Below are 20,282 nucleotides of genomic sequence, written 5' to 3' on the forward strand. Positions count from 1 at the left end.
CAAGACAAAGCCTCTATATGCCAATTTGTAGGTTATGCAGATGAACACAAGGGTTACAGATGCTATGATCTTGTCAATAAGAAGATTAGAATTTCCAGAAATGTTTTTGATGAAAATAATTTTCTGGGAAAAGAAACAGATGTCAATCGTGAACCTACTGGTTCAGTTGCTAATTGATATGATCCATGGCTTAGTGCTGAACTTATTTCACTTGCTGCCGAGCATACTATTCTGCCTCTTGAAAGCATACATGGTGAGACAGTTTCAGATGATGCATCACAAGCAGAGTGTCTAAGATACAAAGGAAATGTGTATACCAGGAGATCTAGAGAGCAAACGAATGTACCTACTGAAGAACACATTGCATTGTCTAATGACAGAGAAGCACCAAGAAGATCAGGCAGAATAAGGCATCCTATTGAAAAGTGGGTTAGTTATGACAACTTTTCTATGGACTTTCAGATCTTTCTATCCCAGATTGAAAAACACGATGAACCACTTGGTTTTCATCAAGTTATCCAATCCAACAAATGGATTGAAGCGATGAATGAGGAGATCGAGGCACTTCATGAATGTCGAACATGGGAGATAGTTGGCCGTCCTCCAGACAAAAATGTTGTTGGTTCCAAATGGGTTTATAAAATTAAATATAAACCGGATGGTAGCATTGAACGGTACAAGGCGCGTCTTGTGGCCAAGGGTTTCACTCAAGAATATGGTCAGGATTATGATGAGACATTCAGCCCAGTGGTGAGAATGGGAACTATTCGCATTATACTTGGCCTGGCAATTGAACATGGGTGGATCCTCAGTCAGCTTGATGTTAAGAATGCATTCCTTCATGGGGACTTAAAGGAAGAAGTCTATATGGAGCAGCCTCAAGGTTATGCAGAGGGAAGCACAAAAGAATATGTATGCAAGTTAACCAGAGCTTTGTATGGACTGAAGCAAGCTTCTAGGTCATGGTTTGAAAGTTTTTCCTTAGAAATCCATAAACATGGTTTCTTTCGTTCCCAACTTGATCATTCCCTGTTCATATATAGGAACGGTACCACTGTGGTTTTCTTACTCATATACGTTGATGATATTGTTATCACTGGTAATGCTCCAGACCACATTCAGCGAATTAAAGTTCTATTGAGTATGCGGTTCAAAATGAAAGACCTTGGGGAGCTGAGATATTTTCTTGGAGTAGAGGTAGATAGACAAGGTGATAAAATGTCATTAACTCAACATAAATACACTCTTGATCTTCTAGCTAAAGCAGGAATAACAGATTGTAAACCTCTACCCACACCCAGTGTTGTTAACCAAAGGCTCAGTATTTGTGATGGTGAGTTATATCCTGATGCAGTCAAGTATCGGAGTTTAGTAGGTATGTTATAATACCTTACCTTCACTAGACCAGACATTGTGTATTCTGTCAATCAAGTATCTCAATTTATGCATGAACCAAAGACTGGTCACATGGATGCTGTCAAACGCATCCTTCGCTATCTAAAAGGAACGGTGGGTGATGGACTAACATATACTCAATCTTCATGGAAATCACCGAAACATGACATACTTGCCTATACAGATGCAGACTGGGCAGGGGATCCAGATGAGAGAAGGTCTGTTTCAGGATACTGTGTTTTCATTGGGAGAAATCTTGTCTCATGGAATAGCAGAAAACAGAAGGTTGTGGCAAGATCTAGCACAGAGGCAGAGTATAGATCTATGGCAGCTACCACAGCAGAAGTGACCTAGATTAGGCATCTTCTTACAGAGATGGGAGAGGATATCTCAAATTCGACACTTATGTGTGATAATAGAAGTGTTATACAAATTGCATTCAATCATGTTCATCACAGTCGGACTAAACATATTGAAATCGATCAACATTTCATCAGACAAAAGATAGCTGACAAAGAGATTGAACCAGTTTATGTGCCTTCAGAAGACCAAGTTGCTGATATGTTTACAAAAGGTCTTACAAGTCATCGCTTCTGGTATCTGAAGAACAAGTTGCACATGGTTCAACCCCATGCACAATTTGAGGGAGGGTATTAGAATGTGGAATATGGATTGGATATGGATCCGATATCGGATCCATATCCAATCACGAGTTTTGCTTTAGTTGTATTATTATGTAACATGTGTCACTTATTAGGGGCAATTTTGTCCCTGTAAAAGAGAATTGTAACCCTATATTAATAAAGGCACTAGGGCAGCAATCGTGAGGTTTTGGAAGGCTGCCGACTTCTCAAGAAAGGTTCTCTCTCTCTCTCTCTCTCTCTCTCTCTCTCTCTCTCTCTCTCTCTCTCTCTCTCACGTGTTTTCACAGACAAGAGCTGAGAATATGTCTAGTTCAGAAGTTGTTGTCGGATCTGCCTCACCATGGCCTTCGTCGTCGGAATGTTGTGACCCTTCTTCAGGGAAGTAGGTGTCATCAAAGGCATGAATAGAGTACGAGACGACATCATTGTGAAGTGACACGTTGAAGTATTTAAGAATATGGGTGATAAAATACCCAAATGGAAGAGAATAGATGAGAAGAGAGATTTCGTTTGCCACGAATCCCTTAGATGGTTGTTTGGGGAAGACATTGGAGGAGAGGATTTGTGACAACAACAAAGCACCCAGCTTTATCCATTTTTACACGTAATGCTTAGTCCCACGTGGACAGTGACAGAAATGGTTTTGGATTTAGTTACGGATCTCCAGATCCAAGTCGAGAACCAACCAGGCTTCTTTTTCTACTACTTTTAAATGTCAAAATAGGCAACCCGCAACCAAAAGTTGGAACGACCCTAGTTTGCCATTCTCCGTTTTGAACCGTCCATCCATAGCTGAATTAGGCACGAGGTTCGTTCATCGGGAGAGAGAGGGAACATTGTCATTCGGCAGTCATTACTTAATCTTTATAGGGATATTTTTGTCACTTTAAGGGAAGAGGACTACAATATAGAATATCATTCAAGCGTAAATCACCATATTACCCTTTTCTATCACCCCAATCGTGTTGGCTATGAAAGCTAAACTAGGGAATTTTCGTAATTTCATCATAATAAAAATACGAACCTACTTTCTATATAAAACAGAGAGAGAGAGAGGGTTAAAGGGAGGAGGGTGATGAGAAATGATGGGGACATGGGAGGTCGGATGGAAGGGTCGATGGGGGACGTGGGAGGAGCTGGTGCTGGCGTGCTCCGTAAAGCGGCACGAGACCAAGAGATGGGATTTCATCACCATGGAGGTCCAGACGCGGACATCATTGTTCCTCTCCCAATTCCTCTCGGTCGATGACTGCAGATTGAAATACAGAGACCTCCAGAGGAGATTCAGAAAGAACGGAGGGAGGAAGGGGGAAGAGAAAGAAGATGATGAGGAGGAGAGCCAGAGAAGGATGCCGTGGTTGGAGGAGTTGAGGAAGATCAGAGTCGACGAACTCAGGCGAGAAGTAGAGCGTTACGACGCCTCTATGCATTTGCGCTTCAAGCCTGCGCCTCAAGGCACAAAGGCCCTCGCCTTGAGGCGAGTCGCGCTTTTTGTGCCTTGAGGCAAGTCGCGCTTTTTGCGCCTTGAGGCGCGTTTTTAATAACACTGGTCCAAAGTTAAAGAGAAGAGATGAAAAAAAGGTTGCATCAGTTGAAGCTGAGCCAAAAGATCAACATGCACAAGTTTCTATGGCTCAACTTATAGAGATCAACATACACAAGTTCCCGAGTCTTGATACGGCATTGACCTCATTGCTTTCTTTATGATTACAAGGAACCACAAGAACACTTGATCCTTGTTTACATAAACTCATACGAGTCTCCTCACCACTTAATTTGGTGAGTACATCTTCAAGAGAGGGAGGAGTAAATGAGGATAGAAGAGAAAACCTTATTTGCTTAAATTTGGGTATTAGCTCATTCAAAAAATTGAAGAACCGATCTTCTTCAAGTTGCTTGTAACGGAGTTCAATTGCATCTCCACTCCATTTTGGTTCAAGCATGGCAAGCTCATCCCAAATGGAGGAAAGATCGACAAAATATTCCCTAATAGTCATTTCACCTTTGAGTAAGAGAGAGAGCCTTTTTTTGAAGACAATACTTATGAGATAGATCCCTCAATGTGTGCATTTTCTCAAGATAATGCCAAGCTTTTGATGCCTTTTTGAACTTAATAATGTTGGCATTAATCTTAGTTTCAACGGATGAAAAGAACCAAGAAAGAATCTTGAAATTCTTCATTTCCCATTCATCGTGCTTCTTAGAATACTCTTCAAGAGCTTTAACTCTTTCTTCTCCTTCAAGAATCTTGATTTCACTTCCGTTTACCACAGTTATTTTGGGTTCTGGTTCCGAAATTGTGCCTTGCACATAACCCCATAGCCCCTTCCCTTTTATGTGAGCCTCCATGTTTCCGGCCCAAACATGATAGTTGGACCCATTTAATTTGAAGCCAAGAGTAAAATGAGACTCTTTTTCGCCCATTGTGAAGTAAAGAGAAAGGGAGAAATGGCGTACCAACACAATATTTCAAATGCTAGCTTGAGCAAGATTCTTCTAAAATATTTGAGAAGCAAGATCCACCACTTCAACCTCCAAAGATCCGAAGGCACGCTTTTTGAGGTACTTGAAAAGAAGAGAATCCCACAATCCTCTATCACCAACCAAACTCTGATACCATGTGAAAATGTCTATAAAGAGACAATACGCATACAAGCATAAATACTTTATAAAAGAAATGCACGAAGACTCTCACAACACTTGAACGAAATACGCAAAAAGTAGCAAACATGCAATAATGCATGTATTTCATAAAAAGGAGCAAATGCTTGAGACTCTCAAGCTTGAAGAACAACAAGGGGGAACACCCCTATTTATACAAAAGCAAGGAGGTGCAAAGGGGGGCTCCCAAAGGAGTCGTTGGGGAGCCCCCAACGACTCTATTGGGGGACCCCCAATGCATCTTTATGAAAAAGAAAAAAAGAAAAAATAAAAAATAAAAAAATGAAATACAAAAAAAATAAAAAGGAAAATTACAGCATATTCCAAATGGAATATGCGTAAGATAGAAAATTACAAGAATACCCTTTTTGGGTAAGAAAATAAAAAGTGTATAAATATATATATTTATATATGTAGAGATACATATACATATAATATATTATATGTATATGTATCTCTATGTATATTATATGTATATGTATCTCTATGTATATAAAGTATATATATTTATACTTACAACAAGGTTTTGGAGATACATTTTAACAATATCAACTTCCAACAAGAACGCAAATATAAAGACTGTATTCATATTAAACCTTGAACAAGATCAAGCTCTTCAACAACAAAGTATAACCCCAGTGGACTGCATGACTATGAACAAAAATTGTATCGTGTTTATGTCCTAGGTTGTAGCTCAAGTTGTTCTTTCATGAATTATAAGGCTACATAGAAATAAAGAAAAGAGATGAGTATCACTTGAATGAAAAAATAGCATGGCTTATTATTGTATTAGCAACTAAATAAAACCATATTCAGTAAAAGTGGAAACCGCCTTACCTCGTCATCTGCTTCAGCCTTAGTTGCAAAAGCAGTGTGCCCCTCTTGCCAAAGAAATTCACGGCTCCTATCATAAATTCAAATATGATTAAAACACCAACAACAGCAAATTTTGGTAAGGCTAGTTTCACCAATCAAGGATCAACCGCAAAATTTTCTGCATACTTAAACTTTCATAGTACAAAAAGAGGCAGTATAATCACAAAAGTGTGTGTATCCCGAAAGCAAAAGGTCTATCTGCAATATGGAATGCTCCATGCAAAAGCAGAAACAATAATGGAAAAGTTTCTTCTACAGTAACTATGAGAAATATCTCACATCATATGAAATGCCAAGAGGCAATGCTCTTCCTGAATGCTTGTGTTGAAAAGCAAAACACAGAAATATAAGAGACGGGCCACCTGAAAAAACAATCACATCATGCACACATATACACACAGAGAGAATACTTCATATCTATTTTGAAAAGATAGATTAGGCAAAACGGCCCAATATTGGAAGAAAATAAAACAAGTCTATCACCTAATTGCAAGAGGTGTCACAGAGGTTTGAAACCAAGCAAATAACAACATAGCACATCATAAAACTCAGCATAATTATGAACTATGCAATCGAAGATGTTACTCCTTTTCAATTAAGTAAAGGATGACAAGAGAAATAAATGACAAAAGGTCAGAAGACATCAACATTCCAAAACGAGACCATTACAGCCGAAGGCATTGATTAAATAAAATTGGCAAAAAGTAAACTGAAATGACTGACAAATCTAAATAAACAAAAAAACAAAAGCTGAAGTCTGAAAATTGCAAGATCACCAAAAGCCTAAAAAAACATTGTTTTCTGAAAAAAAAAGCAAAATAAAAATCTAATAGATTTAAAATCTAAATTTCAATTCCAGAAATAAGCATTGCTTTCTTATTTCCAATAATAAATTGTTCATATGTCATCTTTTGGTGATACTATCATTTGGAAGGTCATGTTGAAGTTACATGCCGCTGAATTCTTTCCAGACTAAAGCCAAGATCCCACCAGAATGATGACTTTTTATTTCACTATGGATGAATGAGAGATGCAGTTTGAGGGTCTTTCTGTGACCTGTTGAAGATTTTTGGAGAAAAAGGTTCTCTATCATTAGCGCATTTGCCCTATGTGCAAATGCTTCTCCATCCCTAGTGATAGAGAAATTTTGTAGATTGCAGACAGAAAAAGCATTGCCTTGTGAGAAAATTGTTCTCTCATTTGGAAATGCCTAAGAAAATTATTGGGGCATATGAGGGATTGTTTAAAATGTCTCAAAGAGTTGCATACAACTGCAATGAACAGTAACAATTTGGATTCAGTAAAATGTGAAAATTCTAAAGAAAAGCTAATCGTATTCCAAGCCCAACCATGTCAAATTATAATAACTTTATAAAGTAACCACATATTATAGCAAAACCTGACCTAGAAACCTAAGAAAGATTAAAGAAACTCTTCAAAGATTAAGATCCAGTTTAAATAAGGATTTTAAGATAGCATAAATTGAATACACTAATAAAAAAAATGTTTTTGGGACATGGAAGGGAAATAAGGAATGTGCAAATGAATATGGTATGTATGCAATGAAAGCCAAGAAATTGGTAGTTGATGTATTCAAGAGAGATGAGGACAACCGATTCAACAAGATTCATCAAGGTCGCTTTCATGACCTTCTGGAAAAGATAATTGAGATTTCAAAAGTTTTTGTGGACTCCATATTGAGATAACTCCATGTTCCATAGAGTGCTCATGTTGGAGTACGAGGTCAAGGTCACAGAGGTAAGCGATGAACCTCTTAAGCCCAATGATGACGCCATATCTCTGACCTAATATGACATACTATATAATGACAAACTATATTCCAGGCCTTTCTTGATCATAAATTGAACAGAGCCACCACATATGCACAACATATCACCATTGATGGATTGTGAATTTCTATATTGTGTTGCATTTCATCTCTAGAGAATCAGTGTCCTAGATGGGTGGTGAACATTGAAGATATCAAGTCCCTTTAGGTTTTATATTCATGCATCTTTCATTGTGATGCATGAGACATCACTTCTATGTTTTCTATTATAGCATTAAAAGCATGCATTGTCTGTTGGAGTCTTTATCATGACATACAGCAGATATCAAGAGGCAATTTTCTTATGGTTTCTTTGGGTGCTCCCCATGGAACACCTAGTTTAGCAAGTGGCAGTCACTTAGACTCAGCCTCTCCATTCTCTGCCTCTCCACTCTCTAATGCATCCCAGCCATATGAATTCAGACAAGTTACCTCAGTGCTCTAGTGAATTTATAAGTTGATATTTTAAAAATGAAGATTTGCCTTTTATGTCTACAATAACCCTTTCTTTTTGTCAACAAAAAATGTGTAAGCTTTGTTCCTATTAGCTCCGCAATTGGTTGATGGCAAGAGAAACACTTCCATGTTGGTAGAATCCCTATAAACCCCCTTTTTTTGTAGAATGAATATAAAAAAATTAAAATATGAGCTTGACATTTCAAAAAATAGGTGCCTACAGCCTTTGCCTCCCATTGCATGGCAACTGATGGAAGACAAAATGAAGCATTTGTAAATAATCAGTTTTTTATCATGCCCAAAAAGGTCATGGGATATGAGGCAATTGGACGCCATGAATCCCTCTTAAATGCATCAATATGGACACATAGTATACGCATATGTATTTTTCCCTTCATCTATCCTAGAATCCTATGTTATTAGGAAGTTGTATCAATCGTCTTTTTGCATTAAATGTACATAATTTCAAATTTACCATTTTAACCTTAATTTTTTTTCAAAATCAACCAAATTATCCATGTGAATTTTTTCTACCTAAAAGGTCCCTATAAAAGATTTATGTCCAAGATTCAGCCATTAACCTTCCCAAATTGGTCTTCCATTTGAAAGAATGTCAAGTTTGGTAAGATTAGTACTGATCCTTGGATTGTTGAATTCTTCCCAACATTAACTTCATTTTGTAATGATTCCAAAATTAATTAAATGCTACTTAAACCTATAGGGGAATGGACAATTGGAACATTTTCGCTTTCTTAAAATTTCTTCCTTTGTTCCCAGAAAAGGGAAAAGACTCATAAAGCATCTACATATATTATACATATTATCAATGAGGAGAATGTGATCAAGCCTCACTTGTTAGAGTGACTAAGGGAGATTAACACAGGTGTGTCAGTTCCATACGAATTTTATTTTGTATTGTTTTATTGTTTTCAAGCAACAAAATTTTAATACTTCAATAGTTGCTATGAACTCGCGATGAATAGATGATTTAAGCAAAAATGTGTGCCGCCCAAAGATTGTCTGGCTTGTCAATTGTTTTACATGAAAAAATTAGGGTTCCCAAGGCCCATTTCTCCTCCCCCTTGAACAGCGAGTATTGAAAGAAAGTCTTTACTGGGTGAATCCAGATCCTCATATCTACAACTATGAAAATTCTCACCTCATTTCCCTGACCTCAACCAGTCATAATATGCCTAAAGTAGATCTCACAACCTTGATATGACCAACCTCTCCCCTCTCTTCCACCCACCATGGTGAACAAGAGATTGGTTGAACAGCAACCAAATCCTTATAATTACAACTCCCTTTGTTTCAAAATGATCATTATTTCTTTCACAAATTATCATGTGCTATAACCTTACCCAAGATGACCAGCTAAGCAAGTCAAAGATGAACATTCCAACAACAAACCTTATTATTTGGAAAGGGTTCCACTGATAGCTCTAAAAAGTTTTCACCTCTTTCCCTTATCCATTTATAGAGCCATCTCAGAAATTTTTAATTATCACAATCAATGTTGTGAAAAGTGTTGAGGTGTAGCATAGCGCTCCACCAAAAACTGAGGCGAGGTGTAAGCCTCAAGACGTAAAGCATAAGCCTCAAATTAAAAAAAAATTTAAAATCCTTTAAAAGATATCTAAAAATATAAATAAAAGAAATGCAACATAAGCTTTAGTCAACAAATATCATACAATAGATCATTTGATCATGGAAGTGCTTCAATCACTAGTAATTATCATAATCAAATAATATGCACCAAAGAGAAAATGTAATGACTACATTGGCACATAAACCTTGTCGCTCCCAAAAAGATCGGTGATCGAAGACGGAGAGAAGGAGACTGAGAGAGGAAGAGAGTACAAAGAGAGAGAGAGAGGGAGAGAGGGAGAGACGGAGAGAGTTCAAAGAGAGGGACGCAACGAGAGAAAGAGAGACAGAGAGAGGAAAACAACAAGAGGGAGAGATAGAGGGAGACAACGAGCGAGGGAGAGACAAAGAGAGAGAGAGGGAGAGAGAGAGAGAGGGAGAAACAGAGATAGGAAGGGAGACTTACCGAGAGAGGGAGGGTGATACCACCATCTTCTTCTTCCTCCTCCTTTCGGCAGAGAGAGAGAGAGAGGAAGACAACAAGGAGGAGGGCGAGAGATGAGAGAGAGGGCGAGATGAGAGAAGGGAGGCCCTAATCAGTCAGGCCTCGTCAAATAGGGTCTTTGACCCCCATTTGACTCGTAAAAAAAGTGGTGCACACCTCAGCCTAGCTTACGTGGCATGCGCCTCAATAAGCTTACGCTTTATATGTGAGCCTTAAGGCCAAATAGCCCTCACCTTGTGGCGAGGCACGCTTTTAACAACACTGATCACAATGAACATGTTTGCGAGGCTCGTGAGAAAAAGGTCACCATCATTCATCATTCTATATAGTCAATTCCTTCACAAAAAATTTGTTCCCTGCAGGTGAGGCAGATTGGGAGGAAAACATGTGCCCATTCACTCAAAGACCATATAGTCCTCGTTAGAATCTAATACACCACACCAAAATCCTCCTTGCAGACACATTAAACAATACCCTTCTTGAGCATTTTAAATACTTGTGGGTGGGTGGGTGGGTGGGTGGGTGTCCTTTCAAAGGGCCAGATTCTTTCTCCTGTCTGGTTTTTCATTTCCACGGCCCAAAATAAGCTAGCAAAACCAAGTTGTCCTTCAGCACTCTCACTTGCCAACTCTCATCATTCTTTAATTGTTGCACCACCATATATTAGTGCTCAATTGAAAGTTCCAGATCTCTTAACAATCAAAGCAAACGAGATGGTGCCATACAATCATATGAAAAGACTGATGCTCCATATTAAAATGTTATCTGATAATTTGTAGGCAGTGCTACTCACATGAGCTAGCGTCATTCACAGAATGAATCCCCAAAAATTCTTCAATATTTCTTTTGCTAAGATTAACATAACCTGTTAGAACTTAGAACAAATAAAGTACCTTAAGAGATGGCAAGACAGACTAATAGGCGAGGTTTAGCTATTTTACCTCCTACAAACTGCAGCAACATTTAACATTGTCCAAACCATTCTAGCAACCCCACCCCCTGTCGTTTAAGGCCAAAGTAAGCCACTGACAAGATATATTGATCTTCATTCCTCATGCAAAAAAATGTTTTATTGGTGATATTGAATTTATCTGTGAAACAGAGAACTATCACAATAACACACATATTGATGTCTTATCCTGAAATACCAACTTCTCTAACTTATCTACAGCATGCAACTCCGTATACCCCAGGTAAGCACCACAGTGTTGATCTTCATAACTAAAAGCCCATCAGAACAAAAGAAAGAGTAGCTTGATGCCACTTTTCTCCAGTAAAAGGAATGTTCTTGCATATGTCTGGGTCTGAAAAGAGTAGACCTCATAAAAATTGTTGACCTTATTTAAACCCTCAAAGAGAAATAGCTAGCCTAGAAAGCTTTAACAAACCAGGTAGATACACTTGCTGAAATCAAGAGGTATCTAGTAATGATCAGAACATTTCCGAAGCTAGGGATATGCTTGCTGTAGTCAGAAGGTTTCTAACGAGAATGAGCATGCTAGAAATAGTGTGCACAATAAAAAAGACTACCATCAAAAAACTGCAATTTGCTTTATATCACATAGACACGCTCAAGGACACAAGACACATCATCCTTTGCAGTTTTTTCATCAGCATTTCAATAGTAGTTGTTAAAATATGTAATCTCATAGGCATCTCATAGGCATGTAATCTCATGTAATTTTCTTTTTTCTTTAGTTAGTATTTGGTTTAGTTATTTTTAGTTGAAACCTAACTAGAACTAGCTAAATCAGTCCATTTTAGGACTCTTATAACCTTCACCTTTTGACTAGTCAAAAAGTACCTTTTGACCTAGTCAAAAAGGTGCAGCCACAAGGGAGCCGTTAGACTCCCAACGGCTCTAATAGAGCCGTTGGGAGTCCAAAGACTCCCTTGAGGCTCCTCTCCCCTTCCCTATAAATATAGGGACTAATCCCTTTTGTAATTCATTCCTTTTGTATGGGATTTTATCCCAAATCATTAAATTTATTTATTTCCTGTTTGTATACACATTTTCGGGTAGTTTATGTTCTTGAGTTCTCTTTGTGAACCTTTGTGGTTCTTGTGGTGTATTTGTGAGAACTTGTTGAGAGATATTTTTGTAGTGTATTTTCACTTCCTTACAGTAGTAAGCAGACAAGAGGACAAGCACGAGCATAAGGTGAAGTATCCCTGTGACAAAGAATTTGCTCACTGAGGGCATTAATTAGCTTACCAAAAATGCTTGGTAGAGAAAAAGGAAAATTATGCAAACTGAATAGTGACACATCATTACTGTTTTTCTTCCATTTTAGTGAAAGTTAATCTTTCCATTCAAAAAAATAAGGAAGCAAATCCATACTACACACAAACAGGCAAATGGATATAAGGGTTGACATGAAGGTCATTATCATAAAAAACAAAATCGGTAGACAAATATGCAGGACAAGGACACAAGTTACATTTATGTCATTACACATTTTAGCAGCTTGACATTAAAATCATTAAGCACACTTTCTTAAAATTAAATTTTAATAGGACATTAGTAGCAAGAAAAGTTATACTGTTGATCATATACTTTTGAGCAAAGTTGTGCATCATGTGAATATGCAGAATTATCACGTATGGCTGTTACATGTTCATTTTGTATGCACACATGCATGCTCAAGGAAAGTACCGGGACTCACCTGATAAAAGGAGTGGGGTTGCTAAATTCCCACCGAACCACATTACACCATTGATTGAGCTTCAAAGGAAGGTCACGGTGGCCCCTTATCCACTTAGAATAATAAGGGTACATGACAGTCTCACTTGTGGGCCGAATAGCAATAGGCATATCTAAGTCTGATTGCCCAGACTTTGTCACCCAAGCAACCTGAAAATTACAAATAAGAGGATAAAATCTTCAGGCAACAAGTCATAGGCCTGAAGAAATGAACATGAATATAAGGAAAATACAGGCAAAAAGGAAAATGATTAAATAAGGTACATCTCAACAAATATCCAGAAGATAAGTGTTCATCTCAATGGAAAGCTGCACACTGCAGCTTCAAGTATTGGCTTAATGCTAATGCCAAGCTTGTATAAGTCATAAGCATTTAGAATTTGAAGATTGATGCCTCAACACACTAGCCAAGCTCATTGGTTTGACACATAAATCATTATTTGTCATGGTTCTTTTACAGTGTGGAGCAATATATCTTACACTCTTCATGACAAAATAACAGAATCCAAGCAATTATCAAGTTCCCTTCAAATTTTGTGAAACATTGAGAAGGATGCACTTGCATATTAGGAGCTGCAGTAGCTTGAGGTAATATTCTGAAAGACTACGCTTTATGGCTTTCATTTGTATGCTTCACAAGAAGGTGCAAGATTCAAGTTTTGAGACACAGCCGAGAGGCAAGAGGTTAATCAGGCTTATGTCCCATAGTAAAACATGCACCGCATAACATGATACTGAAGTAAACACCACGTGACTTGAGGGTTATGCAACGGCCTCAATAAGTGGCTTTCACCTTAGAACACCCTTATTCTTCTGTCCACAAAACTCTTACAACATATTTTTGGATCTAATGGTATACAAAATTAAAAATGCAAAACAAATCCCAAATCATTCAAGGATGGGAATTTATAGCTCTTTCTACTTTTTGTACTGTTTTGACATGTTCCATTGTTTTCTACTTTATTTTTTTGAAAGACTTCTCTTGAGGAGCCAGAGCTTCACTGTGTAGTACAAAGCTCAATCAGGTTTCAATATTTTTTGCATCCCATGATGCCCACACTTGCCACTTCTGGAGTGTCCTTTTCCCCAAAAGTTCTTGTAATTGAGTTCTTCTATTTCTTGAATAACAGAAAACAGACATGTTTTTGCAAACATGCAACAAACAATCAACTTGCAATCCAGCTAACATAGATCTTAAGAAAGTCACCTCAGCTATTTAGGAAGAAATTTCTTAGCATTCATTAAGAAGAAAGATTCCATATTAGTTAATGCAACCTTTCATGTTACTATTATTTCAATTTTTTGCATCAGTAAATGTAAAGCATTTTAAATTTAATGCAAATTGGTCATCTATTGGCAACAAGGGATATCTGAAAGCAATCATGAAGGAATATGAGAACTAGACACATAAAACTTCACCTCTGGAGCAAAACCCTCAATGTGATCTTTCTCCTTCTCCAAGACACTTGAAGAAACAAAGAGAGGAAAGTAACAATTCTTGATCCCCATCTTCTTAATTTCTGGATCAAAAAAATCCTACAAACACAAAAAGAAATCCATTAATCTGTGATAAGACAAAAATCAAACTTCAACGAAACAAAAGAACATTGATTACTCAATTTTGAAGCAACCACGTAATTTACACCAATGAGCATGGGTAAAGGTGTTTGGAACAATCAAAGATACTGTAATAAAAAGTATCTTGTTCTGATTCTTCTGAAAAAGTGCACATTGATCTTAAGAATCCCATATTAGAAAATGCATCATTGATTTCATGGTGGCCATGTTCACGCCTTTGGTGATAGTTCCAGGTGTGTTACTCCAATTGAAATGATATTGTAGTAGATATAGGTAATTTTTCAGTTGATAAGAACATGTTAAAGAAAATGTAAGACTCTTAGCACCAATAGTGAATGTCATTTAATTTTGATATAATGTACCCTTGCTAATCATCACGACTTGTAATCCTGTACCATTTTAAAAGATTTGTGAGATTGGTGATGTTGCAATTTCCAGCAATTTATCCATAGTTCCAAACAAACTTTCAACACTGATCGCCGAAGAAAAAAAGTTAATACTACCGTCATGTGGAAGCCGAGAACAAAAAAAGTGTATCAAATATCCAAAATTCTCGATAACAAATGGCAAAGTAATCCGGTAATATGTAACAGATTGCATTAAGGCTCACTTTCAGTATGTCCCAAATGGAAAAAGCCCACGGTCTTAGTATGTAACAACCAGAGACGTCGTAGTATTCGATCATCTCACCATTAACAACCACCTGCAGAATCATCAGAAATGAGGAGGATGAAAAAAGAAGAGAATACTTCTTCAGAACATGAAATTCGAAATTCATAGGGATGCATTCTCAATTCCATCAGTCCAAACAAGTACCTCAGCATACCATTCACCGAAATTCTCGTCTTTCTTATATGAAAGACCAAGGCCGGTTTCTTTCTTCACCTCCTTCTTCTTCGGCGCTGAGAAAAGAACAGAAGAAACCATCGAGAAATCAGATTCAACACCAACAAAAGGACAATAGATTACCAGAGAAAGGAGCCCCATGGTGAAGAAGAGATAGAGCCTTACCGTTCTTCGCAACGCCGCCCTTATTTTCCGAAGGTTTCTTCGGCTTCGCTTCCGCTCGCGATCCGCCATTCGGTTTCCCTGATTTCGGCAACGAATCCGACCCGGAATTCTCCATTCCTCTGCAGGAAACGAGATCTCTAGAGTTTACTCAATCTTCCGAAATTGGACAAAAAGGTGATAGGGTTTCCGAGACGACCAAGTACAAGAAAGAAATCGGCGACAGTTTCCGAAGATTGCGGACAAGGAGAGTGAGACTCTAGGGTTTTCCAACAGAGAAGAATCTCTAGGGTTTCGGAACTGCGCATATAGAAGCGAAAGAGAGAAGGAGAATAACCTTAGGGCGCAGAGAAGAAAAAAGGGATTTACAGTAGAGAGAGAGAGAGCTTACCTAAAATCGACGGCTGAGGTGCCCTCCCAGTGAGATATGGACGGTCGGTGACGGCCGCACTGAAACTGACGGCGAGACTCCCTTAGTTTTGGGGTTAAAAACGGACCGATAAAATAATGGCACGAATTTTTAATCGAGTAAGTCAGCCTCGTCATGACGAGAAGTGGGAATGATCGGAGATGCCGTTATAATTATTTTTCAGAATAACGTCAACAGTAAAAGGCAAGGATTGTAACCTGGAACACAAATTACGTGTTCCTTTGTAGACGGAGGAATATTTTGGGACCCACAATAATTCATATGCCAATTTTGATCACGATGATTTTATAATAAAATAATATATAAAAAAAAAGTAGATATGTTTTTGACAAAAATATTGATCAAAATGTCCTCCCGCTCCTCATAAATAGATTTGCACGTTTCGCCTTTGTTTTTAGCTTTTGTTACAATACATGACGGTCTTTTTTGTTCCCGCCTTGTGTTAGATAGAAAACTTCTTCAGATTCGTTTCTACCTCATGGAGATAACTATAAATTGAACGACTGATTCGATCATTGGTGGGCGTCATAGGAAGATTTGTCGGCAATCTCTTTTTACAGTCTTCTCTTCTTCTTCATTTTCGTTAAGCAGTATGAAAAAACGCAATGACGCACAAACATTCCAATAAGTGCCAATAAAGTCACATCATGAGTATCTTTTCATGTCACCATGCTATTGTTGAAGAACGTATGTCGTCGTGAGTGTTATTAAGGTGTTGTTTTGTTATTGCAGGTAGATTTTATCATTTCAACTGTTAGAAACTTGAAGACATTTGTAAGACGTTGGAACTTGTTGACAAGAATGTTTGGTTACAGATGCGAGCAAGGGCCTCTACCCCATCCGGTATCATTCAGTCACTCAGTATATTCAATGTAACGCAAATCGCGGTTATAGTAACACGTATATCGATTTGTGAGATATTTTTTGTTTATTAATATTGATTTGTAATATATCATGCTGAAATGTCATATATCAATTTGTAATATATTATGTGTTTTCTAGTATCGATTTGTGAGATATTTTTTTGCTTGATAATATCGATTTCTAATATATTATGTTGAATTACAGTATATGGATTTGTAAGATATTATGTATTTTTTAGATTCATTTATGATATATTGTTTCGGTTGAAAATATCGATTTGTAATATATTTTATTGAATTTTCGTATATCGATTTGTAAGATGTTATGTGTTTTCCAGTGTCGATTTGTGAGATATTGTTTTGTTGGTTAATATCGATTTGTAATATATTATGTTGAATTGTTGTATATTGATGTGTAAGATATTATGTGTTTTCTAGTATCGATTTGTGAGATATTGTTTTGTTTGTTAATCTTGATTTGTAATATATTATGTTGAATTTCCATAAATTGATTTATAAGATGTATTTTGTTTTTCAGTGTTAATTTTTAAGATATTATTTTGATTGTTATTATCGATTTGTAATATATTTTACTGAATTATTGTAAATGTATGCGCTGGCTAATGCAAAATGATTTTTGCTCATGACAGTGTTGAGCATATCAACTGGTTGCAGTGAAGATGATGTGTCTCAATCACTGAAAAATCATGGAGCAACGAACATCCGTACTATCGACGCACCTGAAGAAGTGAATATATGCACTATTGATGCACATGATAATAAGGGTGCAGGCATTGGATTCATTCTGGACTTGAATATTCCAGCAGACGAAATACAATTCAATAATGATATTCCATCAGACGAAATGCAATTCGATAATAAGGTAGACGATCATGACAGTGCACTTAACAAAGGTGTAGGCACCTCAAGTCTATATGATATTACACTTGACTTTGTTCCCGTAGAGGGAATGCAGTTTAATAATAAGGAAGCTGCATACAAATTTTACAATGATTATGCCTTAAAACTTGGATTCAGTGTTAGAAGGTATTCTTAGGCAAAAAATGCATAGGGTGTCGTGGTGAAAAAGGCATATGTTTGTTCTAAGCAAGGTTGGAAGAAGTCAAGTGAAAATCCAACAAGGAACAAGTCAGATTCAATATGGGGTTGTCCAACGAGAATGGTGTTAAGAAGACTTCCGAATGATAAATATGTAGTTCATACTTTAATCAATAATCATAACCATGAATTAGCCACTTCTTTTATGACTCTTATGTTAAGGTCACATCGTAAAGTAACCAAAGTGCATGCTGCAGTTGCTGAAATTGCTGATAGCGCCGACATTGCACCAAGGAAGACATACAATTTATGCGCACGCATAGATGGTGGTCGCGATAATGTACCATTTACACATATGAATCTAAGAAACCATTTAAGAAGGAAGATGTTCAGACAACATGCAGAATGGAGGAATATGTTCTTTGGTTGATTACCTACAGAAGAATTTAAGCAATGACCCTGGGTTTTTTAGTGCAATGTAACTGGATGAAGATGGGTATGCTGTGAATATGTTTTTGGCAGATTCAAAGTCAAGAGTAGATTATGAATGCTTCAATCATGTGCTTATTTTTTATACGACAGTGAAGATTAATACGAAACAACGGTCATTTGAGCAGTTTATCAGAGTGAACCATCACTCACGGAGTTGTATATTAGACGACGTTTTTTTATGACCAGACCATGAAAACCTTTGAGTGGTTGTTCAAAGTATTTACACAAGCAATGAATGGGAAGCACCTTGGAGCTTTACTTACAGATGGTGATCATGCAATTTCGGTTGCAGTATCTCATGTATGGCCATATGCACATCATCGCCTATGTTTGTGACATATCTTTCAAAATGCAACAAAGAACATAGAACACATTTTTAATCAGAAGACAGGGTTTGATAAAATGTTTAAAAAGTGTGTACTTGAGAGCATAGACTATGTCACTTTTCTGTCTGATTGAGAGCAAATGATTTGAATGTACGACCTTGAAGATTGTGTGTGGTTACAACATTTATATGCAGACAAAGAGAAGTGGACATTGGCATATGGAAGATAATACTATTGTGCAAGTATGAAAAGCACAAAAAGAGCTGAATCTATGCATGCCACACTGAAAAAAATCTAGTATTCATGTTTAACAATGTTTCGCTTCATGGAACAATATGAATTATTTGTAGACAGTCTTAGACAGAATGAGCTTGAACAAGATGTGAAATGCTTGAACACCCGCCCTATAACTTTGGGCATAAAAATATTGACGCTACATGCAGATCTGTATACACTAACTGTATTTGAATGGACTAAAAAAGAGGTTATACAGGTCATTAGTTGCAATATAGAAGGACATGTGTAATATGAGAATATGCAAAAAATATCATGTTGTATGTGAGGGTGAAGAGCATCCAAAAAAGCAAGAAGCACATGTTACGTATAATGTTGACAACAGAACAGTTGAATATACGTGCAAAATGTTTGAATTCAAAGGTATTTTATGTTGTCATGCATTAAAGACACTTAATTAAGAGAAGATACAATAAATACCTGAGTCATATATAATGCGAAGATGGATGAGATAAGCAAAGATTGAACTGCTGAATAGAAATAATGTCAGTCTATCTGGTGTTGATGAGAAGTGATACATAGCCTCTCGTTACCAACAACTATGTAGATCACTTATGTATGTTGCAGATTTGACATTGAAAAGTGAAGAAGCCTACGTATGTATGAGAAAAGTGTCAAAGAAATTGCTTGAAAAAGTGCAGTTAATTCACTATGAGTTTGTTGTAGCTCGTGAAGACCAATCTAATATAACGAGATCGAACAACATACGTCAAAATCACGCTTCCCCTAACCCTTTGTGAGAAGTTGCGTCGAAGCGTAAACATCATCTTCGACAAGTAAGGAGTAAACCTTGTAAATTATGATAAAAATATTCACCTAGCGAAGGGTATTAAAAGGAAACCTGCCTCTGATCGCAGTCGTCGGAGGACAAAGGGTTCACTGAAATTTGTTTGTAAGAAAATGTCTAAGAAACAACCAACTCTTAAGCAACCAAACCCTTCACATGAACATGTATGTAATACAGTATATTGCTTCCCACGTAAATTGTATTACGTGCAACCTATCAATATCTAACTTATGTAATTTTTAACATGCAACAATACCCTAGAGATGTGCATTACAACGTTGGAACCTGCAATCCACCCGACCTGTTTGAGTGGAATGATGGTATGAGTTTGACAAGTCTTTTGGTATGTAACAATTTTGGGATAATGTTTGCATTTCTTGTTGAACTTATTGTAGTGCCTGATATTGTTCTGTTTAATGACAGACTCAGTTCAATTTAAAAGTGAACAATACAACACAGGAATCACGTGTGGATTCTTCAGCTATAAAATAGTTGTAGCATTTAACTTTCATTAGTATAAATCGTTGTAATGTTTAGCATTCTGTAACTACTTGTTGTAATTTTATAATTCTTTCTTGTAATTCTATAAATATTTACCGTAAATCTATAATTCTTTGTTATAATTCTACAATAGAAATCATACTACAAATATCATAAAACTCGTCCCTAGAAAACACATAATATCTCACAAATTGATATACAACAATTATGCATAATATCTTACAAATCGATATACTACAATTCAGCATAAAAGCCTACTAATCGATATTAACAAACAAAGCAATATCT

The 20,282-nt window shown here is 37.0% G+C and overlaps 1 protein-coding gene across 1 annotated transcript in view; it reads right to left on the bottom strand.

The window, feature by feature from the left end:
* LOC149813310 (proline--tRNA ligase, cytoplasmic-like) overlaps positions 1-15,737 on the bottom strand; it is a 54,337-nt gene extending 38,600 nt beyond the window's left edge. The window contains exons 1-7 of the mRNA XM_089990966.1: positions 15,634-15,737; positions 15,246-15,364; positions 15,051-15,136; positions 14,845-14,937; positions 14,076-14,192; positions 12,619-12,806; positions 5,538-5,604 (exon numbers count right to left, since the gene is read on the bottom strand). Coding sequence (XP_089847092.1) covers positions 5,538-5,604; positions 12,619-12,806; positions 14,076-14,192; positions 14,845-14,937; positions 15,051-15,136; positions 15,246-15,360 — 666 coding nt within the window. The 5' untranslated portion in view covers positions 15,361-15,364; positions 15,634-15,737. The remainder of the gene's footprint in view (positions 1-5,537; positions 5,605-12,618; positions 12,807-14,075; positions 14,193-14,844; positions 14,938-15,050; positions 15,137-15,245; positions 15,365-15,633) is intronic.
* Positions 15,738-20,282: the final 4,545 nt, after the last annotated feature.

The sequence above is a fragment of the Nuphar pumila genome, chromosome 16, assembly GCF_984573655.1.
Source record: "Nuphar pumila chromosome 16, dmNupPumi1.hap1.1, whole genome shotgun sequence".
NCBI lineage: Eukaryota > Viridiplantae > Streptophyta > Magnoliopsida > Nymphaeales > Nymphaeaceae > Nuphar > Nuphar pumila.